Below are 25,201 nucleotides of genomic sequence, written 5' to 3'. Positions count from 1 at the left end.
TTGGCTCTGAGTTTATTGTGTGGACATTTTGCAGAGTGTAAATTTACTGAGATAATTACCGAGGTAAATCTGATTGTTAAATTTCAAGTTTCTGGAGTTTTGAATTTGTTGAGGTGGTGGGAGTTGTGATGAACACAGGGTGGGGCGTGGCAGTTGCAGGGAATGTGAGCAGAGTCTGAGACAGGGAGCAGCTGGGACCCTAGAGTTTTTTACCAGGTTGCTGGGAGTGTGAGCAGAGCTCTTGGCTGGGAGAGAGATAGCCAGGAGAAGGTGGCTAGCAATGGGGGTGGAGAGACTGCTGGAGCTAGAGAGTAGACGGGGTAGTGTGGCACAGTGTCATGCTGGGACCGGTTGCCACCATTTGTAATATTTACTGCTACAGTCACCCATAATTCGGTGAGAAGAATAATGAAGACTAGAATACTAGAGTCTTGTTTTCAGGATCAAAAATGGTAGAAATCTTGCTCTAGCATTTTCTCGTGTATTCTTCTCACATTTATAAACTTCCAAGAATTTCCAAATTTAACATCTAGCATTACATTGCTTTTATCAGAACCTTGTGAGAGAGACAGATATTAACCCCTCCTGTATTTTCTCTCTTTCTCTTCTCCCCACTTTCTCCCCTCTCCACTTTTCTGCTCTTAAGCATTGTGTTCTGTTTGTTTGCCTGCTTTCCTTTGTTTCTAGCTTTTCAGGACAGGGTTTCTCTTTCCTGTCCTGGAACTTACTTTGTAGACCAGGCTGGTTTTGAACTCACAGAGATCTGCCTTCCTTGCCTCCAGAATGCTGAGATGTCTCACTACACCTGTCATTTTTTTATAGCAACTTTACAACAATGTTTTCTTCATCACAGTAGCTATTGCTCATCACTAACATAGCCTTGTTTATGATAGGGTATAAATGTTATCAAAGAACGACTTGAAAAAAGTAATTTATGACATAATAGAGATTTGAAATTACAGATTTTATTAAGCACTTTGGGGATATCATGTTACAAACGGTTATGAAGAAACATTAGACAACGGGTTAAGTTTAGAAAGACTATCCTGGAGACAGACTCTGACAGAGCTCCATCTACAGTATATTCTTGTTTATAGACTTTTCAGAGAGAGGCAAAGTTATAAAGCAAACAAGCTATAACCTAGTTAGTGCTGTAAGTACACATTGATTATGACACACACTTGGTTCCTCTGGATAGAGTAGGCAAAGTTAAGTATAGTCCATCTTTGTGACTCGTTAGAAAAAGAAGAAATTTTTTAAATTTCGGGGTAAGAGCAATAGCTAGCAATCCCGCAATGATTTTTATTATTTCTTGCCATCCGAATATATCCTTGATCACCATAATGAAGGCCCCAACTATAAAAAGAGAAAAAACACACTAATTACAAAATAATATAATAAAACTATATTTTTATCTCTTTGCTTCTTCTAAAATATTAATATATACATCTGTTTAGTCAATCAATCAATCCATTAATTTTATTTTATCTGCATTGGTGATTTGCCTGCATGTGTATGTCTGTGTCTAATCCCCTAAAACTGGAGTTACAGTTGTGAGTTGCCATATGGGTGCTGGGAATTGAACCTAGGCCCCCTGGAAGAACAGCCAGTGCTCAGTGCTCTTATCCACAGAACCAGCTTTACGTGTGTGTGTGTGTGTGTGTGTGTGTGTGTGTGTTATACAGGGTCTGACAATGTAGCCATGGCTGGCCTGGAATATTGTATGTGGACCAGGCTCTATCTTCTGAGTGTTGGAATTAAGGGTGGATGTTACAGTTCCAGACTTCATTTTAGCTTTCTGTTTTATTTTTTGTTTTTCATTTTGTTTAGACAAAGTCTTTCTATGTCACCCAGTCTAGCTGCAAGCTCAGCAATTCTCCAGCCTTGACTTTCCAGCCCTGGGATTACAGGTGTGGCCCACCACACACACTAGTTGCATATTATTGAACATACTTATATTTAAGGTCAATAATATAAGATCCATCTGTGCTTCTAGGCATGCCTTCTGCAAGGAAAGAGTATATTGTTTATAAAGCTCTATCTCTAAATGTTTTTGCCCAATAGGATCATAGGTAATGAATTTTTTATTAGACAAGAGTCACATGAAGCCCAGGCTAGCCCTAAACTTATCATATAGCTGAGACTGACCTTAAATCTTAACTTTTCTGATTTCACCCCTTACAAGTATTGTGTGCCACAAAGTCTGGCTTGAGGATAATGACTTTCCAGCATACACATTTCTTGAGAAACACCTTCCTCCCCTTCCCTTTGGTTTTTCAAGAAAGGGAATCAAATTAAATAGATTGTTGTGAACCACCATATAGAGGTTGGGAATTGAACTCAGGACTTCTGAGAGAACAGCCAGTGCTCTTAACAACTAAACCATCTCTCTAGACACACAGTTTTTATTTTCTTACTATCTATATAGGGAAGGCATATGTGAATGAAGGTCAGAGCACAATGTATAGGACCTAGTTCTCTCTCCTTCTCCGTGTAGGTTCTGTAGATTAAGTTCATGTTGTAAGGCTGACAAGTGCCTTTAGCCACTGGGCCAGCCAGTGTGGTGGTTTGAAGGAGCCCTTCCTCTTCCCCATATTCTCTGGCATCTGGATATGCTGTCCTCAGTTGATGGTCCTCTTTGGGCAGGTTTGGGGGTTGTGGCCTTGCTGGAGGAAGTGTCACTGAGGACTGGTTTTGAGAGCTTAAAGATGCACACCACTTTGAGTTTGCTCTCATTGCTTCTTGCCTGCAGTTCAAGAAGTGAGCTTTTGTCTCTTCGGCTGCTGTGTTTGCTGCCTGCCGGAGGCTGCGCACAGCTTTCTGCTGCGATGGTGATGGATTCTTACCCCTCAGGAGTCATAAGCTCCAAATAAACCTTTCCTTTGTCTTGGTCATGGAACTTTATCACAGCAACGGAGAAGTAACTAAGACAATGGGTGAAAGCACTTGCCAGGAAGCCTGGTGACTTGGATCCAATCTTCAAAATCCAGATATATACACTCATACCCTCTCATACCCACACCACACCCACCCCATATGCACCTCCCACACACCAGTCACTTTCACATACACAGCAATAAAATAAATAAATAAAATAAGAAGAGCATTGGTGCTCAGGCTCAAACAAGAGCTGGGCAAGAGCTGTCTGAAACAGAGAAGACATAGAAAAGAGGCAGACTCCAAGACAGCTTTTGATGGGAATTCTTCTTGTCTTGTAACTCAATTGGCCTTGGAAAGGTCTAGGAGTCTGGTATAGTATATTGAGGCCTCAATACCATACTATATTTTGGGTAACAATGTTAAATAATATGATGTACTGATATGGAAAATTCTGGAGGAAACAGTATGTAGAGAGAGAACTGAATTCTTTGGCCATACTGAGTTTGGAGAAAGTAAATTGTCAGAGTCACTGTGACCAGGTAAGAGTGAAGCTGTGGGTCAGTGCTACAGGTAGTGGAAGAGATTTGAAGGACTCCATCCTACAGGTTATGGTAAAATCATGACTAAAATGATGGAGACAAAGTCAGAAGTAACATCTGTGTCCCTGGGGCAGTAGGGAACACCAACATTCAAGGTCTATCTATAGTAACAGTGCTCCTAAGAGGGGCTGGAAGGGCTGTGGGTATGGTTCAGAGGAGCATGTTTGTGGCCCGGGCTTAAGCCCTAACACTGTCAAATGAAACTTGAATGTTCTACAGAGCATAAAAGGAGCAGGCAAGGAATGGTAAGAAAAGCAGAATGGTGAATGGCAGTGTACATGTGTAATTCCAGTATTTGGGAGGCAGAGACAAAGGATGGCTGCAAGTTCAAGGCCAGCCTGGAGCACATAGTGAGTTCTGGGCCAGCTAGGAGTAATAGCAAGACCCTATCTCAAAACATTAATGATATGATAAAACATAATAATAAGAAAGTTGTTATAGAAAACAAAGATGAAGATGCGTGTCTTAGTCACTGTCCTATTGCTGTCACGAAGAGACACCATGACCAAGGCAACTCTTATAAAGGAGGACACTTAATTAGGGCTGGTTTTCAGCTTCAGGACATCAGTCTATTATCAGCATAGCAGGAAGCATGATGGCACTAAGCAATGGCTGAGAGCTACATCCTGATCTGCAAGTAGCTGGGGGAAGGTCTCAGGGGACAGGGACAGGGATTTGTTTTGGCCTGGCTTTTGGAAACCTCAAAGCCACCTCTCCTAATCATTTTAATCCTCCTCAAATATCGCCTCCCTGATAACTAAGCATTCAAATATATAAGTCTATGAGGGCCATTCTCATCCAAACCACCACGGTGGGGCAGTGAGTAATTTCCCTGGGGGCTTTAAAAGAAGCTATAAATGTGCATCCTTGTTGCTATGGTGACCAGCATCCTAACAGCAAGAGTGTATTTGCTGATGTGCCCTCCAGTCCTGACAATAAAGCCAGCACTAGTGTGCTAATAATGTATTACCTGTTTTTCACAAGCCAGTAGTCTTTCCCATCAAGAGTCCCATAGCCAACCACGAGAACACCATGATTCACATTCTCGGTACAGGAGGGGTCATCATAGACACCTGAGAATCAAATCGGTACAGGAGGGGTCATCATAGACACCTGAGAATCAAACACGGATGGGAAATAAGCAAGTACTATTGGATAATAAAACATACTCGGGGATACGACAAGGTGACTTAGACACTGTAATTGTCATCAATACTTAGTTTCCCTGACAAGTTGAGACTGACCCATAGATCCCTCAGACATTTATTATACCTATTCACCGTATTTTCTAATTTTCTTAATTTATGTACAATTGGTTACATTTCTTTGTATAAATTTATAAATTGTTTTGTCTACTTTGAGCCTTTTCTAAATTAAATGTTCCTCAGAGCATATTGTAGCTTTCTTCTGTACATAATACAGAGTTCTGCATTTGGTGGGCACTGGGGGACCGAGTTACTGAGCTTTGTATGATGGTATGCATATACAATTTTTTAAAGAGTTATTTATTTTATTTATATGAGTACACTGTAGCTGTCTTCACACACACCAGAAGAGGACATCAGATCTCATTACAGATGGTTGTGAGCCACCATGTAGTTGTTGGGAATTGAACTCAGGACCTCTGGAAGAGCAGTCAGTGCTCTTAACCACTGAGCCATCTCTCCAGCCCCTGGCTGTGCTCTTGATACAGGGTCTTGCCATTCTGTTTTGTTGATCTGGTTTTATGCTGACACCATGCTGTTTGGCTGCTGCAACTCAGGAGTACCTTCTCAAGTTATATATTGGGATGCCTCTGGCTTTGCTCATTTTGTTAAAATGGCTTTGGCTATTGAGGGTTTTCATGGCTTCATGAGCTCTTTAGGATTAGTCTGCCTAGTTCTCTCAAGAATATTCTTGATGTCTGACTCTTCATTCTGTAAACAGAGGATAAAGCTAAGGCTTTCACCTGTGTGTGTATCACTTTGAGTCTCTCTACAGCACTCTTCTGCTCTCTGGATAAATTCATTATTAGCTCCTCCCCATAGTTGGAAGTGGAATTGCTTTCTTGATTTTTATATACTGCACTCTTTGTGGATTTAAAAAAAAAAAAAAAACCTTATTCTTTTTTTCTTGTTCGTTTTGTTTTGGCTTTTTGATGGAGTAGCCTAGGCAGGCATCAACTTTCTCATCCCCTGTCCCTCCCCCAGCCCCACCCACGTCCTCCCACCTCCCACTTCCGGAATGCTGGGATTATATATAGACAGGACCACTGCACATAGCAGCAGTGACTCATCTTTCCTCTGTGAATTATGTAGCCAACAACATAGTTTCCAATCTCATGGTTTTAACCCTCACTCCACCACTTCAGCCTGAGTGCCTTAGGCAGGTTAACTTTCTTTTCTTTAATTTTGGTTTCAGATTGATTTTTTATTATTTTATGTGCGGCAATGTTTTGCCTGGTGCCTGAGGAGATGGTGAGCCTTTGTGTGGGACTCAGACCTGGGTCCTGTGCAACCACAACAAGTGCTCTTAACCACGGAGTTACCTCTTTAGACTCAAGGCAGATTAACTTTTCCATGGAGGATTCGGGTGTAAATTAGGATTACTGTGTGGATTAAATGAGAGAGATCACTAATGTAGTGGTGCTAATAAGTCTTAACCAGTAGGACTCACCAGTTAGAATGAGGTACCAGATGCTCGATCTATGTTAAGGGTAGCAAATAAGAGGCTAGTGCCTCATTCTTACCACTTTTGTAGAGGAAGAAGGAGGAATGGCTGGCATCAATGGCCACAGAGACAGGCCCTTTAGTGGCCACTGCTTCTTTCAGGGCTTCTTCATCACCGAAGGGGAGCTCAATGTACCTCGAACACGTGGCAGCTCGGTTTTTAGAGTCATAGTGACACTTTTCATCCTACAAAAAGCCAAACCATAAAGTCTACTTCAATTTTCTGGATCTCCAATGACATCCCTCCTCCCACCCCATCTCTTCAACCCCTCCCTACTTCCTTCACCCTTTTCAACTGACTAGGACTAGGATACTCCCCACCCCACCCCACCCATCTTTCTTCTTTTGTTCTGGGTTTTTCTGTTTGTAAACATTGATTCAAGTGGCCTGGGTTTATAATCCAAGCCCTGGACCAGCTGGAGCTGTGAGACAGCACAAAACAAACAAAACTCAAAAGACAGCACCAGGGAGGCAGAGGCAGGTGAATCTCTGAGAGTTCCAGGCCAGTCTGGTCTACATAGTGAGTTCCAGGCCACCCACAACTACATAGTGTGAGTGTGTCTCAGAAGCAAAAGATAAAACAAAGAAAACCCAGAAGTTACAGGTGTATGTTTGTTGAATATGTACCTGTGTTTCCTCTCAAAAATCATAATAGAAAAAGAAGCTAAAGAAATAAACCAAAGCAATACTGTTTAAGGAAGGTGCTTTTGATTGGTAATTATTGAAAGTGGGAGTTTATTGCATTTATTCATGAGTGTGGGGGTCAGAGGATGACTTAAGGATTTGGTACTCTCCCTGGGATCAGTGATTAAACTTAGGTCATCAAGCTTGGTTTGACCACAAGTCACTTTACCTGACAAGCCATCTTGTCAGCTTTTAAGTGCTATTTTTATTTTTATCTTTTCTTCTTCCTTTTTTTTTTTTTTTTTTTTTTTACTTAACAGAATTTGTAAAAAAAATAAGAAAAGGGGATGGGAATAACATCGCTGAGCCCTTTAAGTGGGAGAATGAGCTAGCTCTTGACCTGAAAATCAAGATCAATATCACTGGACATTGAGGGTTGCAGCACTAAAAAGCTAAATATCAGATAATAACAGGAGGCATTGTTACCATTCTTTGAGTCTGCATTTAAATATGAATGATGCTTGATTGAAAATGTTTTCTGTCTTGGGAGTAGCGGCAAACCCTATAATTCAACATTAAGAAGGTAAGGCAGGAGGAACAGGATTTCAGAGCCTACTTAGCTATGTAGTGAGTTCGAGACAAGCCTGGACTACATTGTAAGACTCTGTAACAAACAACAACCCAAAACCCCAGGGCTAGATTAAGAAGGTCACTGCATTTCAAAGAGAATTCTTGATGAGCTGCGGGTGGGGCTCTGGAAGGGGTCAGGCAGTACTTTGGTGGTGCCAGCATGGCAGTGGTGAAGAACTAAGTCTTGGGGGACAAACGTGACCCACCATGGCTTTGTAGGGATAGGTAGCTTCTGACTCAATGCCTCCATTATCGATGATGTACTGGAACGCTTCCGTCATGAAGCCACCCCCGCAGCCTTTATTCCCGTACTTTTCTTCGCTTGAGCAATCCACCAGGTTCTGAGCACTGAGAGACACCAGTTTGCCAGTTTTCAGTTTCAGCTGAGCTTCAAGGGCCCCCACAGCACTGAAAGCCCAGCAGGCACCACAAGAACCCTGAAACAGAGAAGAATCCATCTGGAATCAGTATGACTTCCACAGTGCAGAAGGCAGCTCCAGCTCTGCCAGGAAGAGCCTCCTTACCCCCCACACCCCCCGAACACACACTGAGGCCCCCTTCTTTCTTAGACCACTAGAAGGCAGACAGTCTCCAGGCAAGGACCTGCCCTGGTAGGGAGAGTGTCAGGTCATAGCAGGCATTTTGAATGCACTGATAGTGGGCACAGAACATGGGCAAAGTCCCAACCATTTTTCCCTAAGAAGACAGATGCCATAAGGGTTAGTTAGGACTCAAACAGCTAAGGTGCCTATTTAACATACTGACACCATGTCCATCCAGTAGCCCTCAGTCTCCCACCTATTACAGAGTATGGCTTACAAAACCTGCCACTGCCCTAAACTTCCCCCAGCTCAGGCACTGGGCTGCCTGTAGATTGTCCTGAAGCTGTTTTTTTTTTTTTTTTCTTGATGCAAACTGCAAGAGGATTTTTATTCCAAGCGCGCTGGGGTCCACAGTCATATACCATGCAGGGGTAGAGGACTATGGACCAAGCTGTTTGTATTTTAATGTTAATTCCACTTCCCCAAGAAGGGCTGCCTAGTCACATGACTCCATCTGAACCTTCCCGTCTTAATTCGTAAATCAGAGGAAAGCCAGTGACTGGGCAGGGTGAGGGAGGTAGAGAGGGCTGAGAAGGTCAGAGGTCAGATGACAGAAGGTGAAGGTCGTGGCGACATGGAGCTTCCCAAGGACCAGCTAGACCCAGGTGATATTGATTGGTGTTAAAAAGCTATGAACATTAAGGATTTTACAAGTCTAATATCTCATATAAAAGGGCAGTTTGTATCTTTGTCTATTTGATGCAATCTTGTTGTATAGAGGGTTTATAGATTGAGAGTTGAATATATAAACCTGTATGAAAAGCTATCAGGCTGTAGAGAGTTGTCTTTGTGGGATTTGGGGTAGAGAAACACCCCAGGACAGAGGTGGAGAACAGGCAGTAGTAAACCGCCAAGGGAAGGGAGATGTGCGGACAAGTTCGGCCAAGGTAGCAGCTCAGACTAGGCGCCAGAGGTGTGCACGGCTCTGTATCAGGGTCGGGCCTGAGGACTGAGACCACAGGGCTGGTAAAGAGATAAACCAATTATTATTATTATTTTTAATATTTACTGCAACAGCTGTCCTAACCAGTTGCCCTTCCTCCCCTATATAATCCAGCCATTTTGGTTACCTGATCCTTTTCCTCAGTCCTTTACTGTCCTGGCTCTCTCTTCTCACGTGGAATGGCTCATGGCCACGTTCACCCTGGACTCTCCTGGATGTCCCTGCCACAGGTATGTTCTCCCTTTTGTCTACAATAAACCTAGTCCACCACAGCCATACTTAGGAACAATCATGTTCTTTCCTTTTTCTTTCTCTTTTTTCCTTTTTCTTTATTTCATTCAACAAGAAAGTGATTTTTGAAAGACAGAATAACTCAGGGCCAATTGAGCAGACAGGGGGGACAGAGACAGGCACTTTCCTATGCTGTGTTCTAAGGGCACATTGCACCGAAGAAAGGCACATGCGCAACCTGACTGCAAACAGCGCAGCCAGGACACACTGTGAATGGTTTGCGGTTCAGAATCAGTGCTATATGTCCCAGGTGACACTGCACAAGGACTGCAGGGGTCAGTCGCCTGGAAAACAGGAAAACCAACTACCCAAGAAGTAACAAGATATGCTCGGAAGGCTTATCACCAAGAGCCATAGACACAGCAGGCCAAGGCTCGGCAGTGATGGATGTTCTCCATTTCCACTCCTTATGAAGCCTGCTGTCTAGAGATGAGATGAAAGGCAGATTTCTAGAATGTTCATCCAGTGTCTTCTCCAGTTGCTACCTCTCAGAATAAAGTGCAGCTGAAAGATTCCCTTTCTATGGCCTGAGAGGTGGCTCAGAGTACTTGTTGCTCTTGTAGAGGACCAAGTTTTGGTGCCCAGTATCCACGTGGTGGCTCACAGCCTTCTGTAACTCCAGTTCTAAGGAACTGATGCCTTCTTCTGATCTTTGCAGGCGCTCTGTGCATGTGTTACAAACACACACGCACAACCAAAACACTTGCATAAAATAAATAAATCTAAAAGCTTTAAAAGGATTTAGTGTCTGTCTCTGCCCATTGACATTTGTGACAAGCATCCACAAACTCCATTGTTGCTGTTCAAAATGATGCCTGATGCAAAAGGCTTTGACCATAGGATGACCATTTCAGACATCATTATCATAGAATCTTTAAAAAGATGTGCAGGCACCCACAGAGCCAGAAGAGGGTGTTGGATCCCCCGAAGCTGGAGTGACGGGCGGTTATGGGTTCCTTGTTGTGGGTGCTGAGAACCAAACTTAGGTTTTCTGGAGGAAGAGCAGCAAGTGTCTCAGCCAGCATGGCTGCAGCACATGCCTTTAATCCCAACACTTGGGAGTCAGAGGTAGGCAGATACATAGATCAGGCCAGCCTGGTCTACAGAGGGAGTTCCAAGCCACACAAAGGAACCCTATCTTGGAAAGTGGGAGGGAGGGATGGATTTGCAGGTTAAGTATGCAAATTACATATTTGATGAGAGGCCAAGACCCAAAATATGGAGGGAAGTTAGTCTGGTTACATTGTGAGTTTGAGGCCAGCTTGGGCTATATCTCTAAGCCGAAATAAGTCATAAGTAAAACTTAACAAAAACAAATAAAAAGGGCTAGAGATTAAGAGTGCAGTGGTTAAGAGCACTGACTGCTCTTCCAAAGGTCTGGGTTCAATTCCCAGCAACAGCATGACTGCTCACAACTATCTGTAATGAGATACAGTGTACTCACATAAAATAAAAAAATAAACGAATACAATTTAAAAGAAATCTTAAAATCAAATAACAGCAAAACTCTTGGGCAGATGGGAATAGCAAAAGCAGCCAGGAAGTGAGACAGTGAGAATGCTCAGCCAGCAGAAGCCAGTGACACTTACTTGGTATTTCACATCAGTCACGCAGCCCTTCTCTCTCCAGTCCACAGAGTCGGGCAATGTCTGATTAGAGCTCGACTTGAGAATTCGGGTTTTCTGCCTGCGGCTGGGAATTCTCAGACTGCCCATAGGACCTATGATTTCTTCAGGGGTCTAAAAAGCAAGTAAACATCACGTGTCACTTAGTGCTTCCCTCCGTCTCTCTCTCTCCGTCCCTCCCTTCCCTGTGCACGTGTTTGTGGCATGGTGTACCATGGCTCCCATGTGGAAGTCAGGGAACAACTTTCAGGAATCAGTTCACTCCTTCTATCATCTGAGTCCCAGGGATTGAACTCGGGTTGTCAGGCTTGGCAGCAAGTTGCTTTACATGGTGAGCTATTCTGCTGGTTAGCCCCCATTTATCTATCTACCTTTCTTTTTCTCTCTCTCTCTCTTCTTAAGAATTATAAATGTAAATATATTTTAAAACTAAGAAAAATGAGTGGTAGTTGTACTCATGTAATTATAATTTGACTGGGAGATGAACAGTTTATGGGAACTGAGGTGACTGTGGGTGCTGTCTGCGGTGACTGTGGGTACTGGCTGAGGTGACTGTGGGTGCTGGCTGTCTGAGGTGACTGTGGGTGCTGGCTGAGGTGACTGTGGGTGCTGGCTGAGGTGACTGTGGGTGCTGTCTGAGGTGACTGTGGGTGCTGGCTGTCTGAGGTGACTGTGGGTGCTGGATGAGGTGACTGTGGGTGCTGTCTGAGGTGACTGTGGGTGCTGTCTGAGGTAACTGTGGGTGCTGTCTGAGGTGACTGTGGGTGCTGACTGAGGTGACTGTGGGTGCTGACTGAGGAGGGCTCTGTGTATCTCTTTAATCTTGCACTTTTCATCAGCAACATAGTTTAAACAGAGGGAACAAGAAACAGAACATGGGAAAAACAGAAGTTACAGACTTTTGATTGACAGAATCTTATAAAGCAAGCCAAGCTGCTTTCCCTAAGAGAACTGCAAAGGGTACAGCTGCATTTGAGTACACATTGGTTTCTAAGGATGTCCCCTTTCCAAACCCATTAGAATTTTAAAATTATTTTTATTTCTTTATTTGCCTCTGTGGGTGTGCATGTGTGTGTGTGTGTGTGTGTGTGTGTGTGTGTGTGTGTGTACTCCACATGTACTCATGTGCACTTGTGTGCTGTAAACCTGGGTATACGGACTCTCCTGTGTCAGTTTGATCTACACTGGCTGCCAGCAAGCTGCCAGGACATCCTTGTCTCCACAGCCGGCTCAGCAAGCCGCTTCCCCATGCCTGGATTTTGTCTTTATTTTTAAAGTAATGTGATTCTTAATTTTGGCTGCATTATATCTTTTTTATTGTACAGTCCGGAACCCCAAAACCAATGAGGAGGGTCTGGGATGCAACTGGCAGAGACTGTTCAGTGCACATAAGCCTCTCTAGCAACATATACAAAAGAGAGACCGCGGCACCATGTTCCCACATGCTCCCAGTAAGAAAGGAGATGGGCCCTATCCACGTGCCAGTGTACACTTAGGCAAATGTAGTTACTTACCATAAAAACTTTAAAAGTGCATTCTAAAGGTTTATTTTAAAATGGGAGAACAATAGTATTTTGTAAGTTTTTAATTTTCTGAAAAGAAGGGACTTGGTAAGTGGACTGTGGAAGGCAGAACTGTGATCCCTAGCGTTCTGGAGGTGGAGGTGGGAGAAGAAGGAACTCCAGGGCCTTCTCAGTTACAATGACTGTTTCAGCCAGGGGACACGTGTGGGGCCATGTCAGACAGGGAAGAAAGAGGGGAGGGGCTTTGTGTTTTTGTTTTGGGTTTTTTTTTTTTTTTTAAAGAAATTGGCCAAAATAGGACTAAATAAGAATTTCTCACTACTTTAGTTATTTAGCATGTGGGCGTGCTCACACCACTGCACACATGGTAGTCAACAGGTACTTTGAGGAAGTCTGTTCTTCCTGCATCACATGAGGCTGAGGAGGTCGGACTCAGGCTGAAGGCTTGGCAGTCATCTCACTGGACCCACATCTTTCCTTTCTTCTCCTTTCCTTTTTTAAAAGTATATATTTATTTCTATATATTGGTGTTTTGTCTGCATTTATATCTGTGTACCAGCAGAAGATCCCATGGGACTACAGTTATAGAGTGTCGTGAGCCACCAGTGGGTGCTGGGAATGGAACTCAGGACCTCTGCAACAGCAGCCAGAGCTTTGGCTTTGAGTCATCTCCCCAGGCTCCTTTCTTTTTCTAAACAAAGAATTTGTCTACTGATTCTGAGGCCCTTCAGTTCTATTGCTTTTTAGCTTTGTGGGCACATGAGTGCCCTTACCTCTCTTTGTTAAGGTGGAGGTGGTACTGGAGATCAAGTTTAGGGCTCTGCATCCATGGGAGATGAAAACTCTGTCCTGACCCAGATTCCAGCCCTGGCTGCACAGTTTCCTTTGGTCTTGTTGTTGACATCCCAGTGTACCTTCAAATTACTTTTAAAATTTTTATTTATTTGTTATAACTCTAGACATGCCAGAAGAGGGCATTTGATCTCAATACAGATGGTTATGAGCCACCATGTGGTTGCTGGGATTTGAACTCAGGACCTCTTGAAGAGCAGTTAGAGTTCTTAACCACTAAGCCTTCTCTCTGGCCTTCAAATTACTTTTGGTGACACAAAAATTACACTTGCCTGTGGGGCAGTGGATTGTGCCACCAGACAGAAAACCTGGTAAGGTGGAGCTGATTCAGGAGGCCTGGAAAATCTCATTAATTGAAAATGGTAGGCATTTAAATCTACTGACCAGCTTCCTGTCCTGGAACATGTGACCATGACACTCCATTGAGAGTATTGTGACAATCAGTCACATAGGGACAACACTTTAGGTCCTTCTACATGCAAATGAGGCATCCCTGACATCTCAGACCAAGTCAATAGAAAGCATTTGCCTTTAGATCCCAACATACCCTAAAATGTTTATAAGGTTCTTTCCATAAAGAATAAAGTGCATGAGCCATTTCACCAACGATGGTCTGAGAGCACCTGTCAGTTCAAGAGAAGAACATTCTCTCCTGAGGCTTTTCATCTGGACCTTGACCTGGACCAACCAGCTGGGTGCTAGAGCCTACCACAGCCACTTCCTGCTCTGTGGCTTTGACCTTGGCCCCTATTCGCCTGCTGACACCAACTCCAGGACAGTGGTGACTGTGGAAAAGGCCCAGCCTTGCTCCAGATTCCCCTTGAAGAGCTGCACCTCTTTGGCTGTTCTGCCTGGGCCAGAGCTCCACGGATCCCTGAGGACAGCACCGTGTATGCAGCCTGGCATTTGCCCACTCATGAAATAAGGATTGCTTGTGGTTTACCTACCATGTCTCCCATGTGGTTCATGCCCATACTGTATGTATGCATTCCCATAGAGTATTCCAGATTGTGAAGCATTATAAACCTCAGATTCTTTTCCCAGATGAGACGGCGTACTTCTTCTTCATTCTGAAACAAGAAAAAAAAAAAGAATGCAAGTGAACTTATTTAATACCTGCCCCTCATGTGTGTGTGTGTGAGCTTGTGGGTGCAGGTATCCACAGAGGCCAGAGGAGGACACTGAACCCTCTGGAGCTAGAGTTTCAGATGGGTTGTGAGCTACCCAAAGTGGGTGTTGGAAACCAAACCTGAGTCTTCTACAAGAGCAGTAGGTGCTCTTAACTGCTGAGCCATCTTTCTATTGCCCTAAATAGTATTCTATTAAATATAGATCTGTCTAAGAACATATAAACAAATGAATACATCCAAAACAACTACTAAAATCACCTTTTAATTTAAATTCTTGCTTTTAATTTTTATATACTTATTAATATATCATACACACAATGAATTTCCTTCTCTTCTTCCTTTTATATTTGTTGTAACTTTGACTTAAACTTAAATGTTAGAAGTTTAAACTTCTTAAAACTCCAAATGTTAGAAACTTGTGTTTGATGCATATCCTTTATAGGCAATAAGTTCTAATTGTTCTAGATCTTTCTTTCCTTCTTTCCTTCCTTCCTTCTTTCTTTGTTTCTTTCTTTCTTTCAATGACATAGTCGTGTTATGTAGCCTTGGCTGTCCTAATAATTCACACTGTAGCTTAGGCTGGCCTCAAATTCACAGCAATCCCCCTGCCTCATCTCCTGAATGTTCCTCACACCTAACTATATAGATATCCAAAAGATTATTTTTCATTCCTGAAAAATCAACGTAGCTAACTATGTTTCTGCTTCTCTAGCTATTTGAGGTTTTTTTTTTTTTTTTTTTTTTTTTTTTCATTTTTTTCTGATACTTATTTGCCATCATTTAGGGTTTCTATTTCTATGATAAAACACCATGACCAAAACAACCTGGAAAGGGTTTATTTGGTTTATGTTTCCACATCACTGTTCAGCACTGAAGAGAAAGTCAGAACAGAAACTCAAAAAAGGCAGCAACCTGGAGGCAGAAACTGATGCAGAGGCCATGGAAGGGTGCTGCTTACTGGCTTATTCCTTATGGCTTGTTTTTATAGAACCCAGAACTACAGTCCAGGGACAGCACCGCCCACAATGCCCTGCGTCCTCCCCATCAATCACTAATTAAGAAAATGCACTATGACTGCAGCCTAATTTTATGGAGGCGTTTTCTCAGATGAGGCTCCTCCTCTCCAGTGACCAGAGCCTGTGCTAAGTTGACATGAAACTAGCCAGCACGCCATTATTCATTTCAGAATTTTAACTATTATACTTCTGAGTTTTATTTTGATTTTTTTCCCTCTTTCTTTGAGACAGGATCTCACGTTTGAGATGGAATGGGCACTCAGTGAACACATTCCAAACTCTAGAGGAGAAAAGTGGGATAAGAAAAAGTAAATCTAAGTAGGCTGAAGGAAAGGAAAAAGAAAAAGTTAATTTGGAGGTTAGTTATTAAGGTAGGATACTTGTTAAACGTTGTGTCCCTGAGCTGGGAGACGACTCAGTCACTGAGAGCTTGTTGCTGAAGCAGGAGAGCCCAGCTTTATATGCACAGTGCCCACACACATGCATAAAACATACTTGAAACATTACATTTTATCAAGGAAGTAAAGGCCAAGGGCAAGTGTCTGTCAGGGAACCATGAGGGATTAGAGCCCAGGCTTCCCAAGAAAGCAAACATCCTTGGATGCTCAGATTTCTTAAGTGGCATAAGCTGAATGTAATGGCTCACACTCAGAGAGGTGAAACAGGAGGATGCCTGAGAGTTCGAAGTCATCCTGCTCTTCCAGAGGACCCAGGCTCTATTCTAAGTACCCATAGGGCAGCTCACAGCAGACTGTAACTCCAGTTCAGGGGACCCGCTGTTCTCTTCCGACCTCTGTGCGCACCACATGCACAATGGACAGAGCCATACATGAAGTCAAAACACTCATATGCATAAAGTAAAAATAAAATAATTCACAATGAATACACAGTGATACCATCTCCAAAGATAAACAAATGAAGTATTTTTAAATAATTTACCTACCTACGAGCATAAATACATGCACACTTCAATTGATTTTTAGGTTATTTATATAATATATTTATATAATATAATAAGGTTGCTATATTGTATTGTGTAGGGGATGTTAAGATAAAAACCAGTCTAGTCTATGTGGCTGGAGTGAGAACTCAGAGGTTAAAAGTACACACTGCTCTTGCAGAGGACACATGTCCTGTTCTGTCCCAGCACTGGTGTTGGTGATGTAACTCTACACACCTTGAACACTAGCTCCAGGGGATTCAATGCCCACTCCTCAGCTTCTCAGATACCTGCTCTCATGTACCCTACCCATACACTCATGTAATTTTTTTAATGTTTACTTGTGTGTAGGTTAGATGTGCTTGTTTTGTTTAATCTTTAGCATTTAGTGGTGTGTGCTTGTATAAACGTGTGTGTGTCTGTAGCACATGGGTGTAGGTCAGAAGACAACCTTGTGGAGTTGTTTCTTTCCACCATGAGATCTGATGACCCAGTTCACACCATTAGGCATGGTGGCAAGTGCCTTCACCTGCTGACCCATATTGCCAGCCACAACTACCCCTTTTTGAGACAGGGTCTGATGCCCTCTAGGCTGGCCTCAAACTCTCTAACTCACTACATAGCTAGCTAAGTATAATCTAGAACTCCTGATTCTTCTGTCTCCACCTCCTGAGTACTTGGGATGACAGGTCTATGTGCCCGATAAGAGTATTTCCATAGCTCATTCAATCCATAGAGACAGAACATGCAGTTCTGCAGAGGCAGCTGTATGCTAAAAACTGTAAAACTGTGGTGAAAGAAATCCAGAGTGATATACTGCTTGTATCCAGAGATTGGAGAAATTAGACCAGTGAAATGGCTAAACTACTCAAAAATAATCTGGAGACTCAGTGTAATCCCCATTAAAATTCCAATAGAGCTCTTCACGAACATAGAACAAACTAGAAAGTTTATATGGAGCTACAATAACCTCAAACTTCCAGCAAGTTTTGAGTAATATAAAGGAATGTGGAGGCATCAATACCTCATCTCAAAAGGCACCACAGGCCACAGTGCCAACAGGCCCGATCGTGTACTACAACAGAGAACCCAGAAACAAACAGGCATTTTTGGCCTGTTGACTCTTAGCCAAGATGCAAAAAACACTGAAACAGAAAGAATAACCTCCTCGCTCTGCCAGTGTGGGAATCTTGATCTACATGCAGACGTATAAAACTGGGTCCTTACCTGGTACAAAAGAATCACAAGTGATGAAGAATTAAAAACAGGACGTGATATGGTTCATCGGGCAAAGGCATCTGCGGCCAAGCGTGATGACCTCGAACTCACGTGGTGGAAGGCAAGAATTCCCCAAGTCATAGAACATGTGTGTGTGTGTGAAAACACACAAAAAATAAACCAATAAAAGTGTAAACATGAGTTTGATGTGGTGGCATATACCTTTAATCCTAGCACTTGGAAGGCAGAGCAGAGCAGAGAGCAGGGGGATCTCTGCCAATTCAAGGCCAGTCTGGTCTACACAGTGAGTTCCAGGACAGCCAGAGCTATGTGGAGACTCTGTCTCAAACACACACACACACACACACACACACACACACACATGTGCATACTCACTCACACACTCACATATGTTGACACATGCCACAAATACATGTGGGGCGGTGGTTCTGGTGCTTTGATCAGCAATCTGTGTTACTGGCACTGAAGGTCCTTGCCCCCAATTGTTTTTCGATCTATCAATAAAAATGCCAGTTGCCAGTGGTTGGGTGGAAAGAGGCAGGACTTATGGGTTCCAGCAGGTGAAGAAGAAGGAGAGAAGAATCAAGATATTGGGAGTTGGGGATCTGGGGGTTGAGGGAGTTGGGGGGCTGTGAGGGGGCAGACTCAGACCTACAGGAGAAAATGTAGGTGGAAAGGGAAAGCAGCCCGAAAGTGTCTTGGGCAGTGAGGTCAATGGCTTCACGGATGGCAACTGGGCAACTAAGCTGAGGGCAGATTTAGTGTTGAACTAGGATTGAAGGTAAGGGCACAATGGCTGTGGGAGGCTTAGATGTGCTCAGCTGTTGAGCTAAAAAGCATATTTAAAATAAGCTTGTGTGTGTGTGTGTGTGTGTGTGTGTGTGTGTGTGTGTTTCACCCTCGGTCTGAGACAGCTCCTGGACTGGTGCGTACAGCATGCATCCAGCCAGGAACACAAAGTCCTGTAGACAAAACTACATGCTACCCATAGAAATAAAGCATATAAGTAAGTAAGAAGACTTAAAACATAGATGACTAGAAGAATAGGCTTTGTGGTATTCACACACACACACACACACACACACACACACACACACACACCACACATGCACACACAATTCACAATCGTAAACAAGTAAATGTAACACAGACATTTTAATCCACTAAAAACAAACCTCCCATATGATCTAGCAGCCCACCCCATTCTGGATATACATTGAAACAAAAAGAAATCAAGACATGGGAGAGAGTCTCGACGTCTTATGTTCACTGCACCATTCACAAGGATGAAGATACAGAGTCTTATCAAGATAAAGGGACAAAGAAAAACCATGGTATATACACACAATCTAATGCTGTTTAGCCTTTTAAAAGGAGGGGTTCTGTCATACATAACAACATAGGCAAACCTGAGCACATTGTGCTAATAATCCAGGCACAGAGAAGGACACTTAGCCACAGGATCTCACAGATATTTTGCCAATATCTAATTCACCCAGAGTGTAGCACACAGATTCCATCCACAGAACCAATTAATTAATTAATTAATTAATGGACAAAATAATAAAATACAGAAGCCACACTTGTAGACATAGGCAGAGTTACTGGAAGACAGGGACCTGAGGGCGCAGATGCCAGGCAGGAGTGAGATGCAGGGACTGCTACAGCGTGGTAGTTAGGAATAATGATAAACTAATGGGTATTTCAATGTCATGTGTTAACTTGGAAAAAAAATATAGTTACAGAGCCTACTTGTTCAAGATCAAGCAACAAGCATGCTTTCAAATAAAGCCTAAGAACAGAGTCAAAAAAGAGAATTAAGAAGAGCCATCTAGCCGGGCATAGTGGCACACACCGTTAGTCCCAGCACTCAGGAGGCGGGGCAGGTGGAGCTCTGTGAGTCTGAGGCCAGTCTGGTCAACAGAGGGAGTTCCAGGACAGCCAAGGATGTCATATAAAGAAACTCTGGGTGGGGGAACCCACAAAATTCTATCTTGAAGCACTTCTGTGAGCCAGAGACTGGAGAGAGTTTTAAAAATATTACTTATGCAAGTGGAGAGATTGGTCAATGGTTATGAGCATGCCCTGCTCTGCCAGAGGACACAGGTTTGATCCAGCTCCCGAATCAGTCAGCTCACGACCACCTGCTGTGAGCCTGTCCTCTAGGTCCCTGCACTCACATGCAAGAACAGACACACAGACACATACTTAAAAATAAAATAGGGGCTGGAGAGATGACTCAGTGGTTAAGAGCACTGACTGCTCTTCCAGAGGTCCTGAGTTCAATTCCCAGCAACCACATGGTGGCTCACAACCATCTGTAATGAGATCTGATGTCCTCTTCTGGTGTTTCTGAAGACAGCTATAGTGTTCTTATAATAAATGAATATATAAATCTAAAAAAGAGAAAATAAATATTTTTTAATTGTATTTTTTTAAATTGGGGGCTGGAAAGTTTGACTCAGTGGTTAAGAGCACTTGCTGCTCTTGCAGAGAACCCAGGTTTGGTTCAGAGCATCCACGTGGTAGCTTACAAGTACCTGTAACTTCAGTTCTGTAGGAGCTAATGCCTTCTTCTGGCCTTCAGGTGTGGGGATGGAGGCCTGGCACCTGGAGGCATGTAATGTACCTAATGCATGCAGGCAAATCACTAATACACATGACAAAATGGATAAATGGGGAGAAGAGACTGGGCTGGAGGAATAGTTCAGGAGATAAGAGGCCTGCTTGCTCTTACAGAGAGGATCCAGGTTTGATTTCCAGCACCCACCTGGCAACTCAGTTGTCTGTAAGTCCAGTTCCATGTGATCTGACACCCTCTTCTGTCCTTAAAAGGTACTACATGCCTGGCACACGAACATGTGTGAGTGTGTGTGTGTGTGTGTGTGTGTGAGTGAGTGTGTGAGTGTGTGTGTGTGTGAGTGTGTGTGTGTGTGTGTGTGTGTCTGCGCATGTGGACTAGTGTGAGCATTGGTGTGAGTAGGGTTTATGTGGAGGTCCAGGTCTTCCCCTTCCTCACTTTGAACAGAGTCTTGTTTGGCCCTGCATGTTCCAGGCTGGATGGCTCACAATCGGTTTCTCCGCCTCAAGTTAGGAGGACACACTGCTGCACTCACACGGGCTTCAGAGAACTGAGCTCAGTTCCTCATACCTCTGGGCAGGACTTTACCCACTGTGCCATTTCTACAGCCAAGGGTTTCTGTTCCTCAAATGTGCCAAACGTTGTCTTTCCTCAGAGTTCTGTACATGTCCCCTGGCCAGGACAGTCCCTTCCTCCCATCCATTTTCTCTGTTGGCCTTTCTATCCATCCTCAGCTCTAATGTTGCCTTCTCTGCTGGGCTTTCCCTCATCGTCCCCACGGTCTTCCAGGTCCCCACGTCATCCATGACTTGTTTATCCGTTCTCCTTGTTCTCCACGATCAGCACTGTGCCCTATTACTGAGTACAGCTTCTCACACAGTAACATGAACTCCATAGCAACAGGCATGTACCCCGTTTCTATTCAAAGCAATATCTAGCCAAAAATAAGTGCACAATACATGTAGAAGACACTGCTTGTTCACATGTCATCGGGGGATGGGAAAACAGAGCACTAAGCAATAGCACCCTGCTTGGGCGGCAACCCGTTTACCTTATCCTTGTATTTTTTCCCATTGCTTTTCTTCCAGAGATCCCAGTGGTAGTCCAGCGTAGGGTCTTTCTGCAGATGCTCCATTGCCACAGAGCACACCAGGGGCACCCAAAACAGCCATCTCCATCTGCTTAGGGAAGGGCGCAGAGGAGGCACAGCCGTTAGCTGTATGCATCTGATCTCATAGTTCTCTTCTGTTCCACTTTATTTATAAAGATAGGTCACTCTGTAGCCCAGGCTATCCTTGAACTTGTAGCAATCTGCCTGACTCCAAATCACAAGTGCTAAGATTGCAGGTGCAGGTGTTGCAATGTACTCTCAAAAGTCTTCTCAAAAGAAAAGAACAACATCTATCAAAGGAACACAGTCCTGTAAGTCAGTGATGCAGGTAACTTCCTGGAATGTTTGGGATGAAGAAGGAATTATGTCAAATTCTATAGTAGTGCTTTTAATACATTAAGAAGAGATCTTCAGCTGGGCAGTGGCATATGCTTTTAATCCCAGAACTCAGGAGGCAGAGGCAGCTGGATCTCTGAGAGCTCATGTGCTAGCCTGGTCTACATAGTGAGTTCCAGGACAGCTAGGGCTATGTAGACAGATAGTGTCCTGAAATAATGATGATGATCTCCAGAAAATTTCTAAATGGGGCTGGAGAGATGGCTCAGTGATTAAGAGGCTGCTCTTCCAGAGGACCTGCCCTCATACTGCAGCAGCCATCTTCCTGCGGCTGTCGTTCTCCAGAAAGCTGTTGTCCTCTTCTGGTCTCCATAGGCACTGCATGCATTTGGTGCACATACACACATATTGGCAAAACACCCATGCACATAAAAATAAAAATAAAAAATTTTCCAAACAAACATAGTCACAAAGTTAAAACCAAGAATGTCCCAGGACTTTCTAACAAATCTACTTAAGGAGAGTTCTCCTTCCACTTTCTTTCTTTCTTTCTCTCTCTCTCTCTCTCTCTCTCTCTTATTTATATTTTATGTATATGAGTGCCTTATCTGTATGTACACCTGCAGGCCAAAGAGAGCACCAGATTGCATTATAGATGATTGAGAGCCACTATGTATTTGCTGGGAATTGAACTCAGAACCTCTGGAAGACCAGTCAGTGCTCTTAACCACTGAGCCATCTCTTTGCCACCCCTTCCTCCTTTCTTAAAGAAACCCTCATAATGAGTACATGTATTTATCTAAAGGGGCCATTTAAATATTTAAATCACCACCACATAGTGTGTATGGCTATACGACACAGTACCTCATTAATATGTGTAATTGCTCTCCTTTCTTATATTGGTTACAATTTAATTTCAAAAATAAGCCAGGTACAATGGTAGATACCTTTAGCCCCTTCGTAGGAAGCCAAGGCAGGAGGACTGTTTCAACAAGGGAGGTCCAGGCCTGCTTAGGCAACACACATAGATCAAATCTCCAACACCAACAAATAGGGCTGGGATATAGTCTACAATATGACATTTGCCTGGAATGGATGAGGCCCTTGTCCAGAGTGTGAACACCAAAGTCAAAACAAACAACCAAACAGCTCAACTTTCACTACCAAATAAATGCTCGCTTGCCTTTAGCGAAAGCTAAAGAACAACTCAGCTCTTAGATTTTTACACCCTTGGATTATTTTTCTTTTTCACATTTCTCCCCAAGAAATCAAATATTTGTTTCAAAGAAGATACCCCAAAACAGGTTTTCTCATGAGGTATGATGGTCCACACTTGTGATCCCAGCACTCAGGAGGCAGAGGTGAGGCAGGGGGAGTACCACAAGTTTGAGGCCACCCTGGTCTTCATATCGAGTTCTAAGGCAGTCAAATTTAGGAGATGAGACCCAGCCTCTAAAAAAAAACACAGCTAATTCTATTTAACGGAAATTCAGTAGTCGCCTGAAACTGGATTTATTATTGTCATCATTGTTATTATTATTATTTTATGTTGTTTAGATAGAGTTTCTCTGTGTATCCCTGGCTGTAGCTGGCCTCAAACTCAGAGTTCTGGGCTTACAGGGTGAGCCACCACTGCCCGGCTGAACCTGAATCTTTTTAACCATGTGAGCCTTCAAACCATGCTTCACAGAAAACCAGGTTTCAACCACATCGTAGAGATTTAGGCCAGCGGGAATCTCTCAAACAGACTCCTCCTAATCAGAAAAGCAGGAGGTGAGTGGGTGACATGATTTTTGTTTTCAGCCTACTTCCTGAAAGCAAAGATTAAAAAACCCAGCGCCTGGCTGATGAGAAGATAGAGTACTTAAGACGGTATATAAACAAAACAAAACAAAACAAGCAGACAGTACATACATGGCAGGGTGGGCAGGAGTCCTCATGGTCACTCCGAAGTGTGGTGCTCACTCCAAAGAGGTCTCAGGCAGCAGGAGGCTTGTCGGAATGGGCCTAAAAAGAAATTGGAGCTTGTCACACGAAGCATCCACAATGAGGAAGTGAACTTTCATTTCGGTTTCATTTAAAGACTTAACAGAGCAGCTGCCTCCAGCCCTCTCCTTCTCCCCTTGGGACTGTGTGGGCACACGGAGCTGTCCAGAGGGCTCCGGGGCAGAGGTCATCAGTAGAATGACTACAGTGGAGAGCAGGACAAAGTTCTCCTCCGACCTTGTGTTATTTTGGCGATCCATTTTATTCACATTGGTTCTGAGATGGAAACGTTTAGTCATAAAGCCCTTTGGGTCAGGCTCATCAAATCTCAGCTCCCTTTATGATTCTCTAGGAAACCCCGTTTTATCCTTTAACACAGGTCATAAAGTCATATGTGACCTGCTGTGTCTAATCCTTACTCAGCACTTTCTTTGTTTTAGTTCAAAGTATTTCAACACACACACACACACACACACACACACACACACACACTCACACACACACACAGCTCTATCACACAGTTATCTCTCAAAAACACACAGTTATATACGCACAGTTAGCTCACACATTCACCAATAGCCTCTCATAGGCTCCCTTCACGGTGCCAAGCCTCAAATCCTTTGCATGACCCCTTTAATGCTGGATTGTCAACTACAACTGAGGCTGCACCTTCACCAATGACCTTCCATGGCCTCTCACAGTGCCAAGCTTCAGCTGTTCTTCATGACGCCTTCATGCCTTCAAAACCAGCACCACCTAGATGATTCTTATACATTACCAAGTACAGCCGCAGCATGAGGTACAACCTTGGCTATCTCTGGAACACAGTTTTTTGTCCTCTCAGAAAACACTTCCCAGAAGATTTCACCTCAGTGATGCTGGTCTCTTCTTAATCACCACTAATTTCTTAGCTCCAGCTGACCAGCATCAATTGTCCCAGTGGTCTCCTTCTCCTCTTAAATATAAGGCCAGAGCCACAAGGCTGAAGCTGCCAAGTTCTACCGCTTGCAGGAGCTGGAACATGCCCCCCCTTGTTCTATTTCATTATCACTAGATTCCTCTTTTCTAACTCCTTCACTACCTAAGCTTAGCTGTCCTGGATCTTGCTCTGTAGATTGACCTTGAATTTAGAGATCTGTATGCCAGTCTCCTGGGATTAAATTTCTGGGAACTGCATTTTCAATTATCTTTGTTCATTTTTCTAGTGTATTCATTGCTTTTCTTGGTGATCTGCAGGGGTTATTTTTACTGTGTTCCGGCTAGCGATCTCTGGCAGTGCCTTCTCGAAGTTCTCCATTGGTCTTTTCGCTTTGCTTTTATTTACTGTTCTCCTCTTGAAAATTTAAAGTGTTGAGATAGGACATTTTAATCTGGCCAGGGATGGTGGTCTATGTCTGTAATTCCAGAATTGGAGGAAGGAAGATCAAGAGTTCAAGGCCAACCCAAGCCACATGAGACTGCTAAGGGAACGAGCAGAGGTGGGGAGAAGGCTCAGTGGGTAAACAGCACTTGCTGTTTCTGCTGAGGCCCCAAGTTTGTTTCCCAGAATGCATCTGGGATTTCAGTTCTGGGGTATCCAATGGTC

At 43.5% G+C, this 25,201-nt stretch overlaps 1 protein-coding gene across 3 annotated transcripts; it reads right to left on the bottom strand.

Moving 5' to 3' along the window:
• Positions 1-945: 945 nt before the first annotated feature.
• CTSS (cathepsin S) lies at positions 946-23,720 on the bottom strand. 3 transcript variants are annotated; one of them, XM_080915170.1, is made up of 8 exons: positions 23,545-23,717; positions 21,235-21,364; positions 14,225-14,347; positions 10,867-11,016; positions 7,648-7,878; positions 6,208-6,373; positions 4,450-4,552; positions 946-1,356 (listed from the first exon to the last, which is right to left on the bottom strand). In XM_080915170.1, exons 1-8 carry the CDS (start codon positions 23,568-23,570, stop codon positions 1,257-1,259), a joined length of 1,029 nt encoding a protein of 342 aa, XP_080771296.1. In that variant the 5' UTR covers positions 23,571-23,717; the 3' UTR covers positions 946-1,256. The 3 variants fall into 3 exon arrangements, with proteins under 3 accessions (XP_080771296.1, XP_080771297.1, XP_080771298.1); XM_080915171.1 differs by having other exon boundaries at positions 21,235-21,361; positions 23,545-23,716; XM_080915172.1 differs by lacking the exon at positions 946-1,356 and having other exon boundaries at positions 4,467-4,592; positions 23,545-23,720.
• Between the last annotated feature and the right edge of the window lie 1,481 nt (positions 23,721-25,201).

Source organism: Micromys minutus (genome assembly GCF_963924665.1).
Source record: "Micromys minutus genome assembly, chromosome: 4".
Taxonomy (NCBI): domain Eukaryota; kingdom Metazoa; phylum Chordata; class Mammalia; order Rodentia; family Muridae; genus Micromys; species Micromys minutus.
Note: the sequence above shows the minus strand (reverse complement) of the source record. Positions and strands in the feature narration are given on the sequence as shown.